At 39.1% G+C, this 25,501-nt stretch overlaps 1 protein-coding gene across 1 annotated transcript in view; it reads left to right on the top strand.

Moving 5' to 3' along the window:
• The window catches only part of SPTLC2 (serine palmitoyltransferase long chain base subunit 2), an 86,701-nt gene that overhangs the window by 15,371 nt on the left and 45,829 nt on the right, over positions 1-25,501 (top strand). The window contains exons 2-9 of the mRNA XM_089522297.1: positions 601-795; positions 5,994-6,148; positions 8,548-8,696; positions 8,916-9,040; positions 12,573-12,666; positions 16,653-16,758; positions 19,103-19,322; positions 23,902-24,028. Of these exons, the coding sequence (XP_089378423.1) occupies positions 601-795; positions 5,994-6,148; positions 8,548-8,696; positions 8,916-9,040; positions 12,573-12,666; positions 16,653-16,758; positions 19,103-19,322; positions 23,902-24,028 (1,171 nt within the window). The remainder of the gene's footprint in view (positions 1-600; positions 796-5,993; positions 6,149-8,547; positions 8,697-8,915; positions 9,041-12,572; positions 12,667-16,652; positions 16,759-19,102; positions 19,323-23,901; positions 24,029-25,501) is intronic.

The raw sequence follows: 25,501 nt of genomic DNA, 5'->3' as shown, positions 1-25,501 counted from the left end.
ATAATTCTATCTGTATTAATTTGACAAAGGCCTTTAGTGTTTTTGTTGAAAGCATTATAATTGGACATTGCAGCCGACAGGGCGGCTCTATGCCACCCCTGGAAGCACTGGGTTGAGGATGCAGCAACCGGACGCCATGCCCCAACCGAGTGAAAAAAGAAGCCGCAAAACGCGGCTCCTATTTCCGCCATTGCAGGGGCGCCCCGCTGTGATGCCCCTCGTGTGCAGCTCACTTTGGATACTGCGCACAAGGGACGTCGTCGTGGCACACCCTGTGTAAAGGGTGTGTGTCAAGATGGTGCCCCGGAAGAGGAAGGACTAGGAGTGTGTAAGTGCTCTGCCCTCCCTCAGCCCTACTACACACGCAGCCCGACAGAAGCTGCTGATCTGTATTCCCCCTAAGTAACAAAATAAGAGTGTGATTATTGTAAATAGTGTAATGATAGCAGAGTCCAGGTAGCTTTGGGAAACCTGCAGGGAGCAAAAGATGACTTTGAGTGTATGCCTTGTGTCTACAGGAAGAACTTGGCTTGAAGCTCCTGAGAACTGATTACTTATATGCTGCATTTTTAAAAAATATGTATTTTCTTTTCCCCTTAGATTCACCATATCACTCAGAATGGAGGCTTATATAAAAGACCTTTCAATGAAGCTTTTGAGGAAACCCCAATGCTGGTTGCTGTACTAACTTATGTAGGCTATGGTGTCCTCACTCTTTTTGGATATCTTCGAGACTTTTTGCGATACTGGAAAATTGAGAAATGTCATAATGCAACAGAACGGGAAGAACAAAAGGTAATGACTTTCTTCTTAAGAAATAAGTTATGAATTAACAATTTTCCAATGAAGGGATACAGATTTGTTAAAGTGGCTGATTGGGCATGTTTTCGACTTGATTTAGACTGTATTCAGATAAGTGCCATAGAATGATACAGTTGGAAGAGACAACAAAGGCCACCCAGTCTAACCCCCTGCCATGCAAGAATACACAATCAAAGCACTCTCAATAGATGTGACCATCCAGCCCCTGTTTAAAAACCTCCTAAGAAGGAGACTTCACTCCAGTTGAGGCAGCATATTCCACTGTCAAACAGCTGTTACCATCTGGAGGTTCTCCCTAATGTTTAGGTGGAATATCTTTTCCTATAATTTGAATCCATTGATATCAAATGATGCCCTAATTGTAAATTCGTCTATACCATGACATGTGATTGGAGAATAGAGCAGTGATGGCAGAAAACTTGGAATGGATCTGACCCAACGCAGGCTAGAATTCATTGAAGTATTCAGATCTTCTCTGTCTTGGATACTGTAGTTGGTACAGATTCAGTGAGTGTAACCTGCTTCTCCTGTGCTTTGGATACATTTCAGTTTGTGCAGTATGAGGATATGGACAGGATCATTGGAGAAGTGAGAGCGGTCATATGTGTACTGAACTTATGCCCTCTGGTAGCCAGAGAGGAATTGGTCAAGTAAGTAAGAGGAATGATAAATGCTTCACTGTGAGAAGGCAGTGTTCTGTTCTGCCTAAAAGATGTTGTGGTGACACCCTCCCTGAACCCAAACATATTGGAGAATTATCACCTAGTCTCAAGTATCCCATTTTTGGCCATGGAGTATGTGGTGCCTCCCCACTCTAGGGATTCTTGGATTAGCTCTATTTCAATGTGGCTTCAGTGCTGGTTATGAGAAGGAAGTGGCTTTTGGTCACCTTGGTGGATGACCTATGTAGGAATTGGTATGGGGAGTGTGTTCTTGTTGGTTGGTTCTGCTTGGAAGCTTTCAGTATCCATTAACCATTGTGTCTTTCTGGGCTGTCTTGTTGGAAAGGGTTTTGGGGGTGCTGTTTTATGGAGGTTCTAATCCTTCTCAGAATAGCAAACTCAGAAAGTGGTGCTGGGGAAGTTTTGTTCAACACTCTGGCCAGTGGAAGGCTCTGTATTGTTCCCCATGCTAACATATACAGTCGGTCATCCTTATTCACTGTTTTTTTATCCATGGATTCAAGCATCCATGGTTTGAAAATATTTTTTTAAAAGTATAAATTTCAAATAGCAAACCTTGATTTTGACATTTTATATAAGGGACATCATTTTGCCATGCCATTGTATTTAATGGGACTTGAGCATCCACGGATTTTGTTATCCACAGGAGGCCCTGGAACCAAACTCCAGCAGGTAATAAGGGCCCACTGTATAATGTATTCCCAAATTTTCAAAAAAAGTATAAATTCCAATAGCAAATCTTGGTTTGGCCATTTTATATAAGGGACACTATTTTACTATTCCATTATTTTTAACTGGATTTGAGCATCCATGGCTTTTGTAAGCCACAGGAGGTCATGGAACCAAACACTAGTGGATATTAAGGGCCCAGTATAATTCCAAAAAGCATATGCTGAAAGCTGCACGGGGAGAAAGGGGTGGGGCGTCTCATAGAGATGAATGGGGTGCACGCCGCCACATTGCCGCATGCGCGAGCCCCATTCATTTAAATGGGGCTTGAGCATAGGCGGTATTTGTTTTATGTGGGGGAGTCCGGAACGGATCCCCCACGTAAACAAAGGGCGAACTGAACTATATTATTATTATTACTATTCAATTAATCAATGATTAAAATAGTTTAATCATTAATTTATACGTTTACTTGGAAAATGAGCTGCTCTGGCCCACAGAAGTTTAGTCTATTGTAATTTTGGCACCTACTTACTGCTAAGTTGTACAGGTCTTCAATGAATGAACCATGGAGCAAAGCGGTTTTCATCAGAAGCAGGAATGATTAGACATTGTACACCTGCACAGTGCTCATAACTGCAGGTACATTTTTTGCCATCTATACTGGATCGTGAAATGGCTGTCATGTTGAGTTGGCAATTGGTTGTGCTTTATCTATCTAGATATACCATAGGTCTGTAGCCTGGGTAGTACTGTGGTAAATACAAGATTGATTTTTTTATGCTTTGTAGTGCTGCACTGTGTAATGATACACCTGGAACCTTAGGAATAAACTGAGATGAATTATGAATTTTCTATGTATTAATGATGAAGTATGTACTGAAAGAGTTCAGCCTCTTAACAGTTTGCCCAGATGACTAGTATAAGAGATCTACTGGGTGATCTTGGCTTCTTTTGAGTCCTGCTTTGAGTGTTTTACTGAGAATTAACTATTAAAGTGATTACTTTCCCCTTGTGTTTCTGTTAAAAATTGTGTGAGTTGGACATATTAGTCAAAGCCAAAATAGATTTATATTTTTAAAGTCTTACTTGAATACAATAGAGTTGATGAGGACAAGGGGTGGTTGCAAACCAATGAAAGGTTGAGAAGGAGCCTTAGGTTCCTTCTGTTAAAGAAGAGTATAGTAAAGTAAAGTCTGTTGAATTCAAAGGGACTTTCATATAAGTGTATGTCAGATTACAGCAACTGTATTTTAACATTCTTTCTTACAATATGATTCAGGTGGAAAACATCCGATTTGCCTGAGTTGTAACTCAAAGCACCAGTGTTTACACACAGCTTGCAAAGGGAGGAAATGAGACACATTACCTAATACTGGTTTTACTGGAAAGCTGCTTTGAAATATTGGCTGGCTGCCTTCAAAAAAATTGTTAACTGATATTTAAGTAAATGCCACAGTGAAAGACATCAAGTAATCTTATTTAAGAGTGTTTAGAGTATGTAAAAGAGGCCAGTAGATGTTTGGGATGCATTTGAGACTCATGTAGCAAAGCACTGGAAGCTTGTATGCATCATCAATACAGAGAGGCATTATCTAAGAGCTGCCAGGTCAAGTTATTTGCATAGATTTCTATCTCCTTCTGAGCATTACTCTCCCTCGAAGGCATATACCTTTTACATGATGGTGACATAGCTATCTCTGCTACTGACTCTCATTGACTTCGTTGATCCATAGATGTAGCAATGTAGAACTGACTCTTCTACATACTCTTCTAAGATTATATATCACATGTTGTGACTTTTTCTTGGAAACATGAGTTTCTTCTAAATTCAAAGGAAATGGGAGAGGCTAGAAATAGATTGCCTGCATTGTCTGTCGTCATTAATTTTACTCTTCCATTTGTCCATAAACATTAATACTGTCACCAGGATGGGAATGGTAATAAGGAATAACAGGTTCAATTGTATTAAGTAGTGATCAAATTTGTTGTTTTGGTTTTTAAATATTTTTGAGCCACTGTGCCGCCAACCCGATTATTTGAAGAATTAAAACACACTGAGTTAGATCTAGAAAAAGTGAAGAGGACCCCTGTTTAGGCTATCCTACCTCCTTCTCTCCAAATCTTCATACTTACATATCCATAGCCACCTGTGATAGTTTGTGGACCTTCTGGGCATGGCAGACTGCAACAGAAATTCATTGGGGCTACTTTATACCAGCTGAAGTGCTTTTCTACTAACAATGGTTTGGAACTAAATAGTCCTCATTAAAAGTTTTTGGCTGTTGTTGTTATAGAGAATTTGTTTACATGTGCAGATATAGGAAGCAAGATCTCTTTCGAGAGGAGTAGCAGTTTTAGTCTCTTTAATGATTACTAAAATACAAGAAATGGAATTGCAGGCTCTTTAGGTTTTTTGTTGTTACTTGCTCTCAAACTGTCTTTGACTTATGTTAACCCTATGAATGAGAGACCTTTAAAAGCCGTGGTAATGAACAGCTCGGCTAAGATCTACAAACTAAGGCCATAGTTTCCTTTATAGCATCAATCCATTTGTAAAGTGGTGTTTCTTCTACTGCCTTCCACTTTACAGAGCATCATGGCATTTTACACAATCAGGCCATCTCATGAGGTGTCAAAAATGCAGTAGCCTAGATATTTCTGGTTCAGCTGTTATTGGAAATGCAGGGATACTTGAGAGTCTGGCAAGCACTAATATTTGTGTGGCTTCTCCAGTGAGGATTCTTGTTGAGTGACATGGGAGATCTGCTCTATTCTAAGCACTAGTTGATTTGTAAGGATGAAAATTCAGCAGTAGCGTTCAGTGGGAGAATGGAAGACTGGGCGAGGGAGGCCCCTTCAACATCCTGCCCCCTCCTCCAGCCCCGGACCAACTCAGCGTGGCCCCATAAAGCCTTGGGCTTCCATTTCCCAGTAAATAAGACCCCCACATCCTGTAGTTTGGTTATCCTCCTCCCACTCACTCCAGGTAGGCAGTGAGTGGGAGGAGCATAACCAAACTACAGGATGTGGGGCTCTTATCTACTGGAAATGGACATATCACAGGCAAGAGCCAATGTCCCTTTCCCAGCTATGGACTTCCAGGAGGAGAATGGAGGACTGAGGGAGGGAGGCCCCCTCAATATCCTGCCTCCTCCTCCAGCCCCGGACCAACTCAGCCTGGGCATCAAGCCTATAAAGCCTCAGGTGATATTAAGAAGAACATTATCTTGTTGCTAATTTTTAGTCTCCCCCTTTTTCAGGGTGTTAGATTGTAATCTTTTATTGTAATGTCTTAACTATAATGTTGTAACTTGTTGTGCTATATTTCCTTTATTATTTCATTCTTTATTGGCATCTGCTTTGCTATTTTTTTGGAATGAGGGCTTGGAAATGGGGATTTCTTTTTGATCATTATTGATCTGAATATAATCTTCTGTGTTAGGCTTTTGTCATTATTGAATTGTTACAATATGTTTTTTTGCTATGTATTGTTATATTGCATTTGTTTATTATTTTATGTTTATTGTTATTGTTTATTGCTATTGCTTTGTATTATCCCTACTGTTGTAAGCCACCCGGATTCCGAGTGATTGGGCAGGATATAAATAAATCCTATTATTATTATTAGTAGTAGTAGTAGTAGTAGCAGCAGCAAAGTATTTTTATTATTATTATTATTAATATTTATTTATATAGCAGCATAAATCTACATGGTGCTTCACAGATATCATAAAATAAACATCATATTGTTTATCAAGTTTGCAGGGGAGAATGTAGTACTTCACATTGTTCTAATGTCTTTGCCATGGTTTTCAGGACTTTGTCCCTTTATATCAGGATTTTGAAAACTTCTATACAAGGAATCTCTATATGCGCATTAGGGATAGCTGGAACAGACCACTCTGCAGTGTACCAGGAGCCAAAGTAGACTTGCTAGAAAGGGTTTCTCTTGACTACAATTGGACATTCACGTAAGTAAACAGCTTTTAAAAGGTCCTAAGTGTTTTTCTGTAAGATTCCAAACACTTTCTGAGCTCAGTGCAAAGTATGTTTCTTTCTAGGTTGCCTTGCTAAAAATCTCAGTTCAGCTATTTTTTGACTATACAGAATAGCTGATTAGAGTCAGCTATGGATAGTCTGTGTAGGGGAAAATTGAGATTAGTAATGATGGTCAGAAGTGATGTCTTGTTCAAGTTACATTTCTTGTATATCCTACTTTGCTTTGGTGAATGTGCCTGAGTCCTGTAAACTGGAGAGGTAGGCAGGAATGTAGTTCTAATTTGATGTGTAAGCAGGTCCACTCATTGTCCTGTCTAGAGCATGCTCCAAATTCAGTTCTGCCTTGAATGCAGTGGGGCTTTGTCATATTCATGGAATTTTTTGTTTGTTTGTTTGTTTTTTGCTGGAAACACTTTTACTATAGGCAATAGACACATGGTATGCCCATGTCTGGACTTCTGTGAGGTGTGTGTGTCCCTCCTACATTATCTTCCTTCACCAAGGCCAATGCCTTGGTGAACTGAAATACTTGAGAGATCATTTAATATGTCCAGGTTTTGTTGACTACAGTATTTAGAAGTGAAAATGACATCTAGGTGATATATGTCATTTACCTCTGATTTTATATATATGCTTACATAAACTTATTTATGTATACATATACTTCCTCCTGTATAGTGGGGGAAGACTTTCCTGTGAGTTGTCCAGAAGTCTCTAAAACTAAAAAAAAGGTAAAGCTGAAAAGATGGTTTTCTGTGGGACACAGTTAATTGAACAAACTTACTGGCAATTGTCATTGCCAGGTTAAGAGTTTGATTAATACACTCAGAAGAGACTGGGTTTAGTTCTGCTGACTGCAGCAGTTTGCTGACACCCAGATGCACTTCCTTTGTATGCCTTGAGGATATCCTGCTTGAGGAAGTGACAAATATTTGTTTGGAAGAGAAAAGGATTTAAAATTATGAGAGTGAAATAGCAAGCTTTTTTTAGTTGCTTCCAGCACTGCGTTTTATTTTTTTAAAAAAGCTTTCAAAGAACAGCTGCTAATCTTTAATATGATGTATTTTACATATTTTTTCTGAATAAAGCTTAATTATGTTGAAAGTTGCCAAAAAACATTAGTTATTATCTTTTGCTATAACGAAAGAAGGCTTGCTGAGTTAACCAATTGTGCAATAAAGAGCAGCACTTGTGCAAACCTATTTGGTTTTGTTGCTTCAGTATGTGAAATCGTTAGTAAGCTTTGGATGCAATCCATCCAGTATGTTGTGATCAGAAGGCTTAGATGTTGTTCCTGATGGCTTTCCCTCTATATCATATTACAAAATGGCTTTGAAGCTCTTGGGAACTTCAAAAGCAGTTTGTGGAACACCATGATGGATGACTTTGTTGGTTTGATTGCTGGCAGAATGAAAGCATTATTGGATGTGTGCACAGTCACTCCTAAAAACTCTGACTAAATCACCCCCTTTGTAGAGATGTAAAATTTCAAAAAAAAAAAAAATTAAGCCATAGAGATAGAAGTATTATTGTTTTTCCCCTCGGGGGGGGGGGGGACAGAATTTTTCAGAAAAATTGAAGAAATGTAATGTTAGCACCCTTTACAGACTAAAGACACTTTGTTACTTTATGCACATAAAATGTGTTCTGTATACATTGATTTGGCATTAAAATGTTTATATTGAAAGTACAAATTGAATTACATTTTTAAACAAATCTTACAAATGGAGGTAGAAGGCCCTGAACTGTAAGTAAGTAACACCTGTTCTGTAAAGAACTTGTTTGGTTTTGTCAGTTTATGAGAATCAAGCAACAGTAAGGACAGAAGACATTGTGAATTATTTTGGCTTCTCTAGTTCTTTAGTTTCAAATTGACATTAAGTACTCATTCCCATGAAATGAACAGAGAAAAGAAATTGGACTGGGTATTACTGCGATCTGATATTGTACATCTCGGCTTCTGATGCAGGGGAACTAGGTGGGTTTTTTAGTATGCTGTTGACCACTACTGTATTTGTGCCCATTTACAACAACTACAGGTATTTGTTTTCTGGAAACTTGCAGTGGACTGTCAGCTGACAGTTTGTACACTAGTACTGGTGGACAGATCTCTGCTTTGAGTTGCACTGCTGTGCATAGTCTTACAAAGAAGTTTAATATATAATTTTTAGAAATAATGTGGATGGGAAATATCTGAACAACTTATCTTAAACATTTTATTCATCAGTCCGAAAGAAATTAGTCCACAATTCAATTTTCTTCAGATTTTCTGGAAAAATAAGTTTTTAGGAGGGAAAGGAGGAGAATTTCCCAATTTTTTTCTGGATCCCCCCCTAACATTCTTTGTTTTTTATATACATATAAAAACCAGGTACACAGGAAAAGTGATAAAAGACATAATTAATATGGGGTCCTACAACTACCTGGGATTTGCAGAGAATAATGGCGTTTCGAAGGATGCAGTGGCTAAAGTTCTCTCACAATATGGATGTGGGGTGTGCAGCACTAGGCAGGAGATGGGTAAGTCCAGATGAGCAGATGAGCTCTACATATAATGAACATACCCAAATGTTGCAAAACTTTATGTGACAATTTCTGTAGGCTTTCCATCCATGCGTGTATATATTTTCCATTCACCTTGCATTAATTTCAGTGTTTGAGCTACTTAGCATTAAGAGAACCTCTTACAAGTATAGTGACTTTCTATCCCCTTGAACTAATTCCCATCTTATTTAATAGGAAACATGGACAAACATGAGGAGCTGGAAGCTTTACTGGCCAGATACCTTGGTGTAGAGTCTGCTTTGGCCTATGGAATGGGATTTGCAACCAATTCAATGAACATTCCTGCTCTAGTTGGCAAGGTATGAATGGTGTCGCAGAAAGACCTGACTTATCCTTATCCCTATCTTCACAAGCTTCCCTTGGTAGTTTCCCAGATAGCTTATTTGTTTAGAGTGTGTTTGTTTGGAGGGACAGAAACTATAATTCCAGTGTACATTGCACCCCTGCTTAGAAAACATTGCTCTTAAGAAGAATAAACATGGGGGGGGGGGGTGGCCTGATGACATAAATTGTAAGAGCACGTGGGGGCTTCTTTCTTATCCCTTTGATCTTCAGTTGGAGAAGTAAGTGTCAATATAACTGGAAGAGCTGATGAGTTAAAGTCACCTTAGTTTCACTCCAGGGTAGTTATCAAATGTTTTGGTTTGATCAGGTAAAAATTCTGCCATTGAAAAGTTTTGTGAGGAGAGGATTTTGTAGTCTGATATACAGTCACCATTTACTTATTTTAAGATTCATCCCAATGGTTTGTTCCTCTTCCATTATATTTATCCAAAATAAAATTAGGTGAACAGTGTATGGTTGCATAACAGACAGTAAAACACCCAGGTGAGTAGGCTACAGAGTGATGAGTGTTTGGAGGCTGTAAACAAATATATGCATTCCAATGATATTGTGCCAGTGCCGCTTTGTGAGTTCATACATGAAGTTTCAAGCTGGTTGCTGCCTAATACAGTCGGTTCTCCTTATCCACGGATTTTTTATCCACAGATTAGAGCATCCACGGCTTGAAAATATTCCAAAAAAGTATAAATTCCAAATAGCAAAGTGAAGTCAAAGGCTTTCATGGCTGGCATCCATAGTTTTTTGTGAGTTTTTCGGTCTATGTGGCCATGTTCTAGACGGGTTTCTTCCTGACGTTTCGTCAGCACACAGGAAGAAACTCGTCTAGAGCATGGCCACATAGCCCGAAAAACCCACAAAAAAACTCCAAATAGCAAACCTTGATTTTCCATTTTATATAAGGGACACCATTTTGTTGTGCCATCATATTTAATGGGACTTGAGCATCCACGAATTTTGGTATCCATGGGGTGTCCTGGAACCAAACGCCAGTGGATAACAAGGGCCCACTGTAATATTATTTTTCGGCTTCCACACAAAATTTTTGTATTTACACATATAAAGGTTTTTTTAAAATTTAAATCCTCTTGTCATTCATTTTTTACTGAATTAAAAATGTTCATCATTTGCACATGTCAGAAGTGGCTAATCTGAGTGTATTCTGCAATGCTTGTTTTTCTGCTGTATGATTTGCAAACCCAGATAAGTGTTCCCCCACTCCTTCCTTTTTTGGTTAACAGTTGGCTCTATGCTGCACGTATTGCATCAGCGGAGTCTCGTCCAGCAGAGCTGTTCAGGGTGGTTAAAGAGCTAACCTAACTGTCTCCCACCCTGAACCCATTATTAGAACCAACTATAGCCTGTTGTGATGCTTTTAATGACTTCTTTGCTGATAAAATCTCTCAGATAAAGGCTGATCTAGACACGAACATTACAACAGAAACAATAAGAAAGGTGTCCAGTGACTCTGCGGTCCATGTTAGACTGGATCATTTTGAGTTAGTAAATACTGATGAAGTGGACAAGCTCTTTGGAAGCGTAAGGAGGACTCCTCTGGAGCGTGTCCAGAGGAGGGCGACTAAAATGGTGAAAGGTCTGGAAACCTTGCCCTATGAGGAACGACTCAGGGAGTTGGGGATGTTTAGCCTGGAGAAGAGAAGGTTAAGAGGTGATATGATAGCCCTGTTTAAATATTTGAAAGGATGTCACATTGAGGAGGGAGCAAGCTTGTTTTCTGCTGCTCCAGAGAACAGGACCCGGAACAATGGATGCAAGCTACAGGAAAAGAGATTCCACCTCAACATTAGGAAGAACTTCCTGAGAGTAAGGGCTGTTCGACAGTGGAACAAACTCCCTTGGAGTGTAGTGGAGTCTCCTTCCTTGGAGGTTTTTAAGCAGAGGTTAGATGGCCATCTGTCAGGGATGCTTTGATTTGGATTTCCTGCATGGCAGGGGGTTGGACTGGATGGCCCTTGCGGTCTCTTCGAACTCTATGATTCTGTGATGCTATGAAGTAGATGTGATGGTGAGAAGTGCCTGGTATCAACTTCGGCTGATACGCCAACTGCGTCCCTACCTGGACCGAAAGGACCTTGAAGCAGTCGTACTTGCACTGGTAATCTCTCATCTTGATTTCTGTAATGCGCTTTACATGGGGCTACCTCTGTACCAAGTTTGGAAGCTTCAACTGGTGCAAAATGCAGCAGCCAGATTGGTCACAGGAACACCAAGGTCTGACCATATCACACCTGTATTTAAATCTCTTCACTGGCTACCAATCAGCTTCCGGGCACAGTACAAAGTGTTGGTTATTACCTTTAAAGCCCTACATGGCTTGGGCCTGAGTTACTTGAAGGAACGCCTCTCCCTACATAATCCGCCCTGCACTCTCAGAACATCTGGGAAGACTATCCAAGACTATTGGACTATCCAAATACCAGATTGATATCAACTTCCCACAAAACATTTACTGTCATGGCCCCTAAATTGTGAAATAGCCTACTGGAAAAGATCCAATTTATTACTACCTTAGAAACCTTTAGGAAAGCGAATAAGACGGCTCACTTCCAGCGGGCTTATCCCCCAGATCTTTTGTAAATAAATATAAAGGGACATCCCACTCTGAGTATGTTAAGTGGACCAGATGATGATATATTGATCTTAATGTGATACTATGTTTTTAAGCTGTATTTTATATGCAACTGTATTTCCATTTTTATGATTGTAAACCTGCCTCGATCCGTAGGGAGAGGCGGGAAATACAAATAAACTATATTATTGTTGTTGTTGTTGTATCCGCATAGGGATCCGTTCTGGACACACACACACAACCCGGCAGATAGCAAAATCTGCAGGACGTCAAATCCCATTGTTCCTGATGGTGATGTAGTTCACACATGACTGCATTGGCACAGCCACATGCACACACCACCATTGGGGAGAATGGGGTGGGGCCACCTGTGGGTGCTCCAGTCCATGGATGGCAAGCCCATGGAAGAGAGACAACTGTACTGTTTAGCACCCATTGTAAAAAACTACTCAGTCTTATCCAGAGTGATAGTTTGCTCATTTAAATAACAACCCAAATGTACTTGGACATTCAGTCATCCAACTAATTTATTAGAATATTTGGATTTGGTTCCATTGTAGAACATACTTTTAATATTAAGACTTGATTACTGCATTAAGGTGCCTTTTTGTTGACAATTAAAAATATGCTTTTCCATCTTCATATGTAAGCTGGAACTATAGAAGTGCTGGGTAGTACAGTAAAGGAAACAAAGAAGCACACCTATGTTCTGATCCATCTCATATGGCACCAAGAATTGATGTTATTTGTTATGGCTAGCCAAAGAAAATTGATTGGAGAAACATGAGATGGTCTGTAGGAAATTTAATTTTTTCACCAACAATCAACTTAATAGAGGTGAATTGTTACCTACAGCTTTCTCTCTGGCTCATTTTTTCCTCTGTTGTTTCCTTGATCAGGGCTGTCTCATACTGAGTGATGAGTTGAATCATGCATCTCTAGTACTGGGAGCAAGACTTTCAGGAGCAACAATTAGAATCTTCAAACACAACAGTGAGTATTTGTCAGCAGGTCGATTTGTTTAATACCATTGTGGCTGAGTAGAGAACAGAATGCATTAATCTGGTTGACCCTAAGATTATCCCTAAATTTAGATCTCTACTACTATATACTTTTTTTATCGGCAGATAACAGGATAGCTCATGTTTTCTTTGAAATACTTAGAAGAAATTTTGGTAAATATCTTGGTCTACATTCCTAAATCCCTTAATGGAAATACAGTTCACTCTCCCCATACTTGGGGGATCTGTTCTGGACATGGACACTCACACCCTGCATATGGGGGAAAGAGTGTATGTTCAAGCCCCATAGAAAATAGTGGGGCATGTGCTTGCGGCGGTGCGAGTACACACCGTATTATTTCTGCCGGGGCTTGCCTTCAGTGTAAGCGCAATGCCGCGGAAGGCAAGCTTACTTATAAGGAGGGTCAACCGTAATGGGGACTTGCCTGGGAAAACTGATTAATGAGTAGTAATAAATGGTTACGGGGATGAACAACTCTTGCCTTGGATAAACATTTTTATATAAATCTTGATTTGAACTGTACAACAGCTCAAAGCACTAGGATCAAACCAAAAAATGCTGCATATGCTCATGTATAAGTCTAGAAATTTTAATTTAAAAATTTACCTCAAAAACCTAGGTTGAGTTATCCACGGGGCAATGTAAATGCTACACTTTAACTCTTATTAAAAGCGAACCATCCCCTGGCAAAAGGCAAGAGTGTGATCTGTTCTGAAAGCACTGACCTCCCTCTACTTTCTCTTCCATCCAGCCTTTAGTGTGAGCCAAAATAGTTATGCCTGTCATAATTGTGTAGGTTCTTTGGCATTGTTTTCCTTTGCATCATCATTTAGGTCGTTTGTTGCATGTCCCTAAATTTTACCTTTGACTTATCGCAGAGTCATAGCAAAATCCATAATTTTGCCCCCAAAACCTGCCCCTGACTTACACATGAGGTCGACATATAGTCAAATGTATACCGTATTTGTGTTCTTGTGGCACCCTGAAATACTGGCTAAAGCCATCACCCCCCAGCCCCAGTAATATTCATTACTCTAATTATATTCTAAGTAGCATTTTGGCAAATGTGAAAGTAGTGCTGCCAGTGATGGAATTGGGAAAGAGCAATATTATGAGAATTGTGTGGGAAGCTATCTGGGTCAGTTTACCCAGAATGCCCTTGAAGAGACATTGAGAGCAACCCACATCTTTCAGATTTCCCTCCTGCAACCAAGAAGTTTAGAAATGTTTGATCTATAAATAAAGAGGTTTTCATAACACGTTGAGTTTCACCAGCTGTCTGGATTGGATGTGGAGTGCATGGGCAGATGGTGTATACATAGGACTTGGTAGGGCACCCAAAAAATGAGGAATAAAAATCTACCCAGTAATAAATTTTGCACCAGGGAATTCCAAAAGAAAAGCAGCATGTGTTTTATAGACTATAGCAAAGCCTTTGACTGCATAGATCATGAAAAGCTATGGAATGCCCTTAAAGACATGAGAGTGCCAATACATCTGATAGTCCTGATGAGGAATCTGTACTCAGGACAAGAGGCTACTGTCAGAACAGAACACAGAGAAACAGATTGGTTCCTAGTAGACAAGGGGGTCAGATAAGGCTGTATGCTTTCATCCTGTCTGTTCAACTTGTATGCAGAGCATATTATAAGAAAAGCAGGCTTGGACAGAGAAGAAGGAGGAGTGAAAATAGGAGGAAGGAATATCAGCAATCTGAGCTATGCAGATGACACCATAATACTAGCAGAAAACCTCACAGACCTGGAATACCTAATAAGGAAGATCAAAGAAGAAAGTGCAAAGTCAGGCTTAATGTTGAATGTAAAGAAAACAAAAATAATGACCACCAAGAACCTTCACAAGTTCAAGCTAGACATTGAAGAAATGTATATAGTAAAGGAATTCCCATACCTGGGATCAAATATTGATAGAAATGGGGACTGCAATCAGGAAATCAGAAGAAGATTAAGAATGGGTAAGGGTGGCTGTGAAAGAACTAAAGATTCTAAAATGCAAAGATATGCAACTGAGCACAAAAGTTAGAATCATACAAGCCATTGTATTCCCTATTACCATTTATGGATGTGGGAGCTGCACAGATAAGAAAGATGATAGGAAGAAAATCAATTTCTGGTGTGGTTCTGGAGAAGAGTGCTGAGGATCCCATGGACAGGCAAAAAGATAAACAAATCGGTCCTAGAGCAGTCAAGCTGGAAACTTCCCTGGAAGCCAAGATGACCAAACTGAGGCTGTTGTACTTCGGACATATCATGAGAAGGAAAAGACAATAATGCTGGGAAAAGTGGAAAGAGAGGAATGCCATATGCTAGATGGATGGACTGTATTAAGAAGGTCACAGCTATGAGGTTGCAGGAATTAAGCAGAGCAGTGGAGGGCAGACAGTCTTGGAGATGTCTCATCCATAGGGTCGCCATGACTTGAAATCGGCTCAAGGGCAGTTGACAACAAAAATAAATTTTGCAGTTAATCTAGCCTAATTTCTGAAGTGTGGATCTTCTGCTTTTGAATTACTTCAGCAGAATTAGAACTGTTTGACCCAACGAAGAAGCTGAGAACAGTCTTCCTAAAATCAGCTGTCATGATCTGACTCTGTGCAAAGCCCTTTGAATTGCCCCTTCACTCCAGTTCATTTTGTCTCAGTGAGAATTGTTTTACTTGCAGAGGGGGTATGACTTAGATAATGGGAACATCCTCTGTACTGCTGTTGCACACTGTGTCTATGTCAGGAATGTTTACTTGACTTTAGTTGGGTTATGTTCTTTCTGCCCTTCTATATATGGTTACTTCTTTTGACCTGCACTGGTCAAATTTAGATGTGGCAAGATGGTCATCAGCATAGTCTCATAATGTATATTTGAACATGTACTAGTTCGGGGAGTTCCTTTTGAAGCTCTTTGAAATTCTTCTTTGTACTGTCCTGAATAATTTGGTGCCACCAAACGTGGTCACTACACTGCTCACCCCAGGTTTGAGTTTGTACTGATACAGATCTCTGCATAGGTTTGCACATTCCCCATTCAGACAATCAGCATCATTCTGCAATGATGCAAACTGCAAAAGGTCTTTTTGCTCCTCCTCCTCCTTTATTGATTTATTTAGCTCTTTCCTTTTTTATTTGTGCATAACCTTGCCTTCTCTTCAAACAGACACTGTCACATGTCTAGCCATATTTGAAAGCATATAAATTACAAATTTCATGTTAAGATGAGGTTTTACTTTTGGAGGCAATTCCTTATATTCAATATTTGTATTCACTGCTGTATTGAGCATTGTATATGCACAGGGGGAAATATTTGTTTGTTTGTTTGTTTGTTTGTTTGTTTTCCACCTTTCTCCCATAATGGGATTCAAGGCAGCTTACAATGCAAAAATAGGGCTTTCTGAGTTACTGTATATACTCGTCTATAAGTCTAAAAATTTATGCCCCAAAATTGACCCCCAAAATCCTAGGTTGACTTATTTACGAGTCACTATGGTAATGGGATAATAGCTCTTTCAGATTTCTCCATGCAGTTTCTTTCTCTCTTGAGCCAATCAGAAAGAGTCATGGGTGATTGATTGATATTGATATTTGTTTTGATATTTGTTTAAGTCCCTCTCCTGCCTGCATGCCTCACTTTCTGGGGAGTGAAGGCTGAAACAAAAGCTGAAACATTGAAGCTTAAAGCCTCAGTGAGAATGTCCCTTTTGCCGCATGCACACATACATAAACTGAAGGAGCCTCCAAGTTTTACCCTTTACCTCTCCACGGGTCATGGCAAAATCTATAATTTTGGCCCCAAAACCTGCCCTTGACTGATATATGAGGTTGACTTATAGTTGAGTATATACGGTACTGATCAATCTAAACTTGGGTGAAGTAATATGTTCTGTTGCTGCTTCTGCTTTTACTCAGCATTCCAATGTTTTTTGGAATTGTGTTCTCTCATTTATAGATATGCAGAGCTTGGAAAAACTACTAAAAGATGCCATTGTGTATGGGCAGCCTCGCACACACAGACCCTGGAAGAAAATTCTCATCATTGTTGAAGGCATATACAGGTACACATCTTTTTCCTCTACTATCAGTTTTAATACTCTATTTGGCTGATGATAGTGTCCATTTTGAGGCAAACTGTAATTAAAATTAATACATAGGACTCTTACTACTTTCCCATAACAGTTCTAATTGTTTTAATCATAATCAATTATGCTGCAAAGTTAATCAGTACTACTAAATGTAAACTGAATGTGTGACTCACTCTGCCAGAATATCTCACATTTTATTGTTTATCATGTACACCTGGAAAGATTTGAAGATGTGATTCATATCTGACCTCCACTTATTTCTTTGCCTGTATCTTATATAGCCACATTCTCAGTCAAAGATAATCTTTGCAATGGACGCTGATTACGTTTGACTTAAGGGAATATTGTGTAGGAAAGAGGAGTGTAAAATAGGAAACTTCAGTTTTATTAGAAATATTTATTTGTGCCTCACTTTCTGTTAACTTGTTAGAACAGCTTACAAAAAAAAATCTGAACTGTACATCAGCACAGTATTCCAGTATTTTAAAAACTACAGATTCACAGTTCTGTCATTAAAAGGCATGGATGTGGAACATAATAAAAGCAATGTGGTCATAACCACCCCCACTACCTCCACCACCACCATCATCATTTCTAGTAGCATGTTAATCCAAAAAATGGTTCTATCCTGCTTTAAGCAAACAATGCTGATGGGAAGGGAAAACATTTGTGTATACACCTGGGCACAGAGTCTTACGCTGCTCACAGGTTAGTTTAAGATTGGCAGTGCGGTTCACATACCCACACTTCGTTATAAAAAGTTCTCTGCTTCTGCTAAACTTTTATTTTATCAACTTTTTTTTCCTCATGGGTTGCAAAATAAATGCCAACTTAGTGCCCCACTGGTGTATGAAAGTGATATTTACCTTTATTGTTCCTCAGTTAAGAGGATGAGACACATCTTTCCTAAACTCCCTAGTATAAATCTGAGGGTTTCTGTGATGGACATACCTCCTGCTTTAGTTGTTTGGAAATATGCGACTATGCTTTGTCTGTCTGCTCTCAGCTAGTACCACAGCTCTTTTAGATGTATGTGATGCTGTTTACTATTCTAGGCTCTTCAGCATAATAAACAATTTTTAAGAAAAGATCACAAGTGGATGTTGCAAGAAGCCTGGGTGCAATGTATTTTAAACATTCTTTTCTTAGCATTAGAACCAGAAAAACTACCTCTATAACTTGTCCTCAAACTTGGAAAAAATGTTTCCACAAACCAAAATAACATTCTGATCTTTTTTTATTTTAAATTTTAAGTAATACAATGAACTTGGACTATGCATCAACAAAAAAATCTCTGCCATGTTTTGTCCAGGAGCTTATGTAAAAGAAGAAGAAGAGTAACAATAAGGAAGCAGTTCTTTAGAGTGAAAATATCAGGACAAAAGATTTTATGAGTTACAGTGAATAAAGAGAATTGATTAAGGTAGCAAAATATAGGAGCTAATATATTTGTGCAAATTAGGCATACTGGTATTCACCTTTGAAGAATTGTTTTACCAAAGGATTTGTCAATATAGTTTAGAACAGGGGTGGACAACTATGGAAGGAGAGGAATTGCATTAGCTGCCCAGGAGAGCTTGGAGGGCTACACTTGCATCTGTTCCTATAAAAAACCTACTCCCCCCCCCCCCCCAATGCCCTTTAAAGTACAAGGGAGGCATTTTCACTATATGTTTGGCCCACTTTGGGCCCAAGACAGGCTTTCTGTCACAACAGAAAATGAGTAGAAGCATGTCACATATTGGGTCTAAATTAGCCCAGGGTGGGCCCAAAATATGGAAATAGCCCCCACAGTCCTAAGAGGGCATTTTGGAGACCCAATATTTTGAGGGGGATAGTTTTGTAACAGTTTTTCAAAATATATATATTTGATTCCTGAGGACTCAAGGGAGCCTCCAGACATGGTGGAAATGCCCTCCAAACAACCTAGAAGCCTTCAGGGAGGGGGGCATTTTGGAACAACATTTTTTACAAAAATGATCCCTGAACTGCACTTTGCCCATCCCTGGTACAAAAGGTTGATATAATGTATAGGGCTGCAGCATAGCCCCCTTACATTTGGGACAGATGACCATTGCTCTGCTCTTGTTCCCTGAGGTATGGACACATCCTTTCCTTTCAGATGGGTGAGTCTTGAGTTACTCTGTTTTGCTGCCACATGTGTATTTGTAAGATCTGTCAGTGTCCTGTATGATTGTTCCTTGCAGCCATGGTTGTGTAATCACTTGGAAAATAATTAGACATCCCCTTTTCAAGGAGATTTGGATACTGTTGGAAGACTCCAAAATTCACAGTAATTTTTGCTTTTCTACAATAGCATGGAGGGATCGATTGTCAGGCTGCCTGAAGTGATTGCTCTTAAGAAGAAGTACAAATCTTACTTATATGTGGATGAAGCTCATAGTATAGGCGCACTGGGTCCCAATGGCCGTGGTGTGGTGGAATATTTTGGACTTGATCCTGAGGATGTGGATATTATGATGGGCACATTCACCAAGAGCTTTGGAGCTGCTGGAGGATATATTGGAGGCAAAAAGGTAAAATGAGTGTTAGGAAGAAGCTTGGTATTTTTTTTAAAGAAAGGAATATCTAACAGTTCAAAGATTATGGACAAAAATATGTTTAAAAAATAAATGACAGATAGAGATACTGTTATCTCCTAGCAGTTGTTACCTGCCAAATGTATACAGTCAAAACAATGCTTATTTATTGTCAAACATCAGATGTCCAGGGCCAGTGGTTGAGTATACTATATGTGTTTTGCTGAAAGACTTGGGGAACATAAGCAAAAATAGCATCAGTACTCTGGTCCAAAACACACTGTAGAAATAATCCAGTTTGAGACTGCTTTAGCCCTAGCTTAATGCTAGGGAATTCTGGGAACTGTAGTTTTGTGAGACATTTAGCCTTCTCTGTCACAGAGAAGGCTACAATAATCTACAATTTCCCAGGATTCCTTAGCAATGAGCCAGGGCAATTAAAGCGGTCTCAAACTGGATTATTTCTGCAGTGTGTTTTGGACCTTTAAGATAGATATTGTTGTCCACGGCTTAACCACATGGCTTCTACTGAACCTGCTTTTTCTTTTGCTCATGTTACAACTGGCAGCTGCTGCCCCACCTGCACACTTAAGATGCTGAACTCCATGTATACTTTTTGTGGTGCTCATTTTCTTTACCTAGCTTTCCCATCTTCTTTTGCCATTTACTGAAGTAGACTTCTTTCATTGACTACTTCACCAAAAGAACTTGAATTTTCCTTTTGTGTTGTGGTCTGTACGGCAAGACATCTTCCTTGAACTGATTTCTGAACAAGGCCATACTAATAGTCCTTCTGACTGCTTTTGTCTCCAGAGCAAAATTAGCTAGTATATCTTCTCAAATTCCAAAATACAAAGATAATGAAGAGTGTGTACAATCCTAGCTTTACAAGGAAGACAGGTTGGTTGGTTTCATTTCATCTCCTTTGCCTATATTGGTCATAACTGGCTAGCAGAGCACTTTGGCAGTCTTTTGCAACATTGCACACAAAGGCTTTTTATTTAATTTTAATCTTGGTATTACTCTTATTCTTTATTATTCCTCTTTGCTAGGAAACCAGACATACTTGGTTGTTCTTCTTGACAATTATTTTCTTATATGAGCAGGGCTTCTCGTGGCTTTTTTATTTCATTTGGTAATCTAAATTCCAAATGAAAATATCATTTACCAAATTTTCTGTTTGAGGGATGCATATTTTATTTACACTCAATAATTGAAAATGTATGGGCACTCTGAGATTGTCTGAGTTCAGCTATATGCTATTAGAACACAGAATGGAGGAAAAACTCCACTTCAAGGCACATTTGTGCCTGCTTCTCTCTTCCTTACTGGACAGAGAAGCACCTGGATAAACAAATTGCCATTGTAGTTGCCTGATTAAATTATCAGTAATTGCCAGATAAAATGATCAGCCACCATAACAGAAAACCAACTGTGCAAATCATGAATAATATAATTTGTGATGTTCACATCTCATTAGGAATGTCCTATACATATATAAGGGTGTTTAACAGCCACAGGATCTCCAAAAATAATAAATTTATGATGATTGATGCCATCCATTTTTCTCAAAACTACAGTATCTACTGACAGACAATTAAATTTCCCCCCAACATCAAAAAACAAACAAATAATACATACATAATGGTGCTTGCTAGGAATGTAGTGATTCTCTCACAGCTACTTTGTCCATGCTCTTTAAATTGCTATATGAAATCAAGGTGTGGGTTTTTCATAAGAATATTTTTACTAATGGTGGTTGCATGGGTAGTTTGTCATACTTAATCGCTTTTCTGATAGTCATTCAATTTTGAAATCCTATTTATTTTCATTTTTAAGCCTCCTATTGACCAAAGTTTTCTGAACAAACTCTGTAAAATATATAAAATGCAACACAATATAATAAAATTGTGATTAGAGAAGCAGAAGATAAAAACAAGACCAGCAGGAGACAATAAAATAATTCTACATATAAATTGAATTTTAAACACCAGCAGGATAAAATTGCTGGAATAATAAAAAGATCTTTGTCTGATAGTGAAAAGATAATGTTGCTCCTACCATGATGCTGTTTGGGGAGCACCTTTCACAGATTGGATCCACCTATTGAAAAGATCCTCCCTTGTGTAGCCACTGAATACCTTATAAGGCAGGGCACACAGAAAAGTGCAGTCTTGTGTGTTAAATTTATTTTAAAATGTATGAATATTGTTTATTAGAGATTTCTAAATTTTATATACTGATAGTCTTGCGTTTTAGTTGTATTAAAGTTGTATCACTACACAAACATATCCTTCATATGAATCCTAGGCCTACTTCAACCACAAGGCAGGAAATTCACAAAAAAGATTATTCCTTTTCCCTCATACATACTTGCCCCCTTTCTTAAGCTGAAAACTAATATGATATGAATGAAGGTTAGGGAAGTCTAGGAAGTCACCTTTCCTTGTGATGTCTAGTTTTCCATGTGAAGAACAGCCTGAGCATTCAGTCTTAAGAGCAGTTGCCACTCTGAAATGATCAAGTTACAGACCTCCCTCTTGATTAGGAACGAGACTTTAACTATAAAGGGGAATTCCAAGATAATTATCCATATGTGAGAGAACCTTGCTGTGACTCGCCAGGCTCTGTTTTCCTTACAGATTTGGACATTAAAACTAGGATAGCTTTGTGTTTAGGCCCCTGTTGGATTCTCTTCTGTCAGACAACTGACAAGTGGCTACATTTAGACAGAAAAAAATGCAGTACACAAATATAGGATGGTTAACACCAGAGTTGATAGAAATACAAGTGAAAAGAATCTAGGCGTCTTAGTAGGCCATTAGTCAACAGTGTGATGTGGCAGCCAAAAAAGTAAATGAAGTTCTAGGCTGCATCACCAGAAGTATAGTGACCAGACCAAAGGAAGTATAAGTGCCACACTGTTCTGCTTTGGTCAAATCTCACATGGAATACTTTGTCCAATTCTGATCACCACAGTTCAAGAAAGATATTGACAAACTGGAATGTGTCCAGAGGAGGGTGACCAAGTTGATCAAAGGAAACCAATCCTTCTGAGGAATGACTTAAGGAGCAAGTATGATTAGCTGGAAAAAGACAAAGGGATCACTCTTTAAATATTTCAAGGGATGTCATGTAGAAGATGGAGTGGTCTTGTTTTCTGCTGTTCTAGAGACGAGAACATAAACCAATTACATGAAAAGATTCCACCTAAACATTAGGAAGAACTTATTTACTGTAAGAGCTGTTTGACTGTGGAATAGAAGATAGACTCTTCTTTGGAGGCTTTTAAATAGCTTGGATGGCCATCTCTCAGAAGAGCTTTAACTGTATATTCCAGCATGATAGGGTTGGACTAGGTGGCCCTCACAGTTCCTTCCAACTCTGTAACTCTATGAATCTATTGACTACTGATGTTGTGCCTACTGGGATAAATGATTTGGAGTAATTTTGCTGGTTGTGTTGTGCCTTCTTTCTGCTACCCATCTCTTGATGATACTGACATGGTGATGCTGCCTATTTTCTGTGTCTGGTAATTCTAAGCCATGCCATATGGAAGGAACAATCCTGTTTATTTATTAAACCATTTTAATTTATGTCCTATATCAGGACAAGCGCATACAATAGAAAAAATAAATAATATTGGACAAAGGTTAACAACAGTGTGTTGTTGTATGCTTTCCAGTTGTTTCCAGCTTATTGCAATCCTAAAACCATGGGGATTTCATGTCAAGATTTATTCAGTGGGTGTTTTCCAGTGCCTTCCTCTGAGGCTGAGAGACTTTGATTTGCTCAAGATCACCCAGTGGGTTTCCATGGCTGAGTGGGGATTTGAATCCTGGTCTCCAGTGTTGTAGTCCAATGTTCAAACCACTACACTGTGGCTCACTAAAAATAGATGTAAATGATTTAAAACAAATTAAAATGGGGTGTTGATGTTATTGTACAATAATGGCTTTCCTTAGTTCAGAATTCCAGAGTCAAAAGCAATTGTCTAATAATTTCAGATGCTGATGAAGGAAATAAAATTTCTCAGTAGCCATAGGTAATACAGTGCGCCCTTACTTTATGCGGGGGATCCATTCTGGACTCCCCCGCATAAAGCAAATACCACCTATGCTCGAGCCCCATTTGAATTAATGGGGCTCATGCATGCGGCGGTGCGCACGCGCCTCAATCACACATCCCATTCATCCCTATGGGATGCACTGCCCCTTTTCCCCGTGCGGCTTTCAGTGTATGCTGAAAGCTGCATACGCGGGCGCACTGTATATGCAATTTAGGGAAGTGAAACTCTCACCAGTATTGCTGTATAGAAGGTTAAAAGTTCTTGAGATACATACACACACACTAGTACACCTATGTCTGCTCAGAGACCATTCTTGATTCATTTTTATTGTCACCTTAGGTTCTGTGCTAGACCATAGTATAATCTGGTAGACAAGTAAACAGAAACACTCTCCAGTAAGATTGTCTTAAACTTTGGGCAGTCTGTTTGTTTGTTTGTTTGTTTGTTTGTTTGTTTGTTTCAAGATCCACAGTATAATCTGAGAGACTGCTGTGTTCACTATTCCAGGAGCTGATTGATTATCTTCGTGTCCATTCACACAGTGCAGTTTATGCCACATCATTATCCCCTCCTGTTCTTCAGCAAATCATCTCAACCATGAAGTGCATTATGGGTGAAGATGGCACAACACTTGGTGAGTCTTGATCTTTATAATAGGTAGAGATTTTCTCCCCTGGTAACAGATGTCTGCATTTATGGGGACAGACTGTCTAGCCATGGGGCAAAGAATGGAATGCTTTCTTCTAGGAGAATTCAGAAGGTATATCATTATGCACTGCTAGTGTACCTTTTTTAACTCTTACAATATAATATTCAGGTTGGTCATGTTGGATGGAACACAGTGCACTCATGGGACAAAATTATACACTCACCTCTACTACTTAGGTCCTGTCTAAATGGCTACTATCTTGGAATTAAGGGTGGACCTAGATGACACAATACTTTTTTATCCAGGTTTTAAACTATTTGAGTAGTTTCTACTCTACCACCTACTTTTATCCATCTTTGTAAAGGTGCTTGCTTAATACAGAGATTTACAGGGAATTAAATGTAAAAGTCTACATTTAATAATACAGTAGGCTTCAAAATGCAGTAACACTGAAAGACTTCTTAACTCCTTTGATACCTGTGTAGAATGCATCCCACAAAAGAAGAGATAGTTTTCTCATTTTTCTAGGCTCAACATTACAGTGTGTTGCTTCATATGGCAATCTAATTTCATGTTGGGTTTTCTGAAATATTAAGAATTCTGAGATGATAGAATCCTTCTACTATTAAATATCTTACATTCAAACCTAAAATACAGATTTGAATTCTTTGCAAGTGTTGCTGATGGCCACAAGGTGGCAGTATGTATTGGACTTACTGGCACCACCAGACCCACCAGACGTTTGTGATAACTTGTATGGAAATTTGCATTTTGCAGTCTAACTTCGGGTGATCCCTTTTTTGGAAATTGGATGAATGAAACTTTGTGTCATTGCTAGTGGACAGGTTCAAACTCTCTAAGGCAAAAACACTATGCAGATTGAAACTCCCTTATTTGAAATGCTTAGTACCAGGGGTCTTTTGGATTTTGGAATCTTTGCCAGCTGCCTGCTTCTGCCTTGAATGAACAGGTGGGGCCTGACCAGAGCAGAATAGAGTGGCACTATTACTTTCCTTGGTCTAGACACTATACTTCTATTGATGCAGCCTAAAATCGCATTGGCCTTGTTAGCTGCTGTAACGCACTATTGACTCATGTTCAATTTGTGGTCTACTTGAACTCCACACGTAGTCTCATTCAGCCAGGTGTCACTCATCCTATATCTGTGTATTTCATTTTTCCGCCCTAAGTGCAGTACCTTACATTTCTCTGTGTTGAAATTAATTTTGTTAGCTTTGGCCCAGCTTTCTAGTTTATTAAGGTCATTTTGAATTTTGATCCTGTCCTCTGGGGTATTCCCTACTTTTGCTAATTTGGTGTCTCAGGAAGAGCAGCCTCGTCAGCAGCAGGAGCAGTTGGCCTCTGTACTGATGGGCAGCCTGAAATCCAAGTTGCTGCCTCCAACCACCTCACTTTGCAGCTTGCTAATACTGGACCATTTTATTTTATACAAGGGAC

Source organism: Sceloporus occidentalis, unplaced genomic scaffold, assembly GCF_023333645.1.
Source record: "Sceloporus occidentalis isolate IW3139 unplaced genomic scaffold, rSceOcc1.0.p SCAF_4, whole genome shotgun sequence".
Taxonomy (NCBI): Eukaryota; Metazoa; Chordata; class Lepidosauria; order Squamata; family Phrynosomatidae; genus Sceloporus; species Sceloporus occidentalis.
The sequence above is the reverse complement of the archived record's forward strand: the minus strand, read 5'-3'. Positions and strand labels throughout refer to the sequence as shown.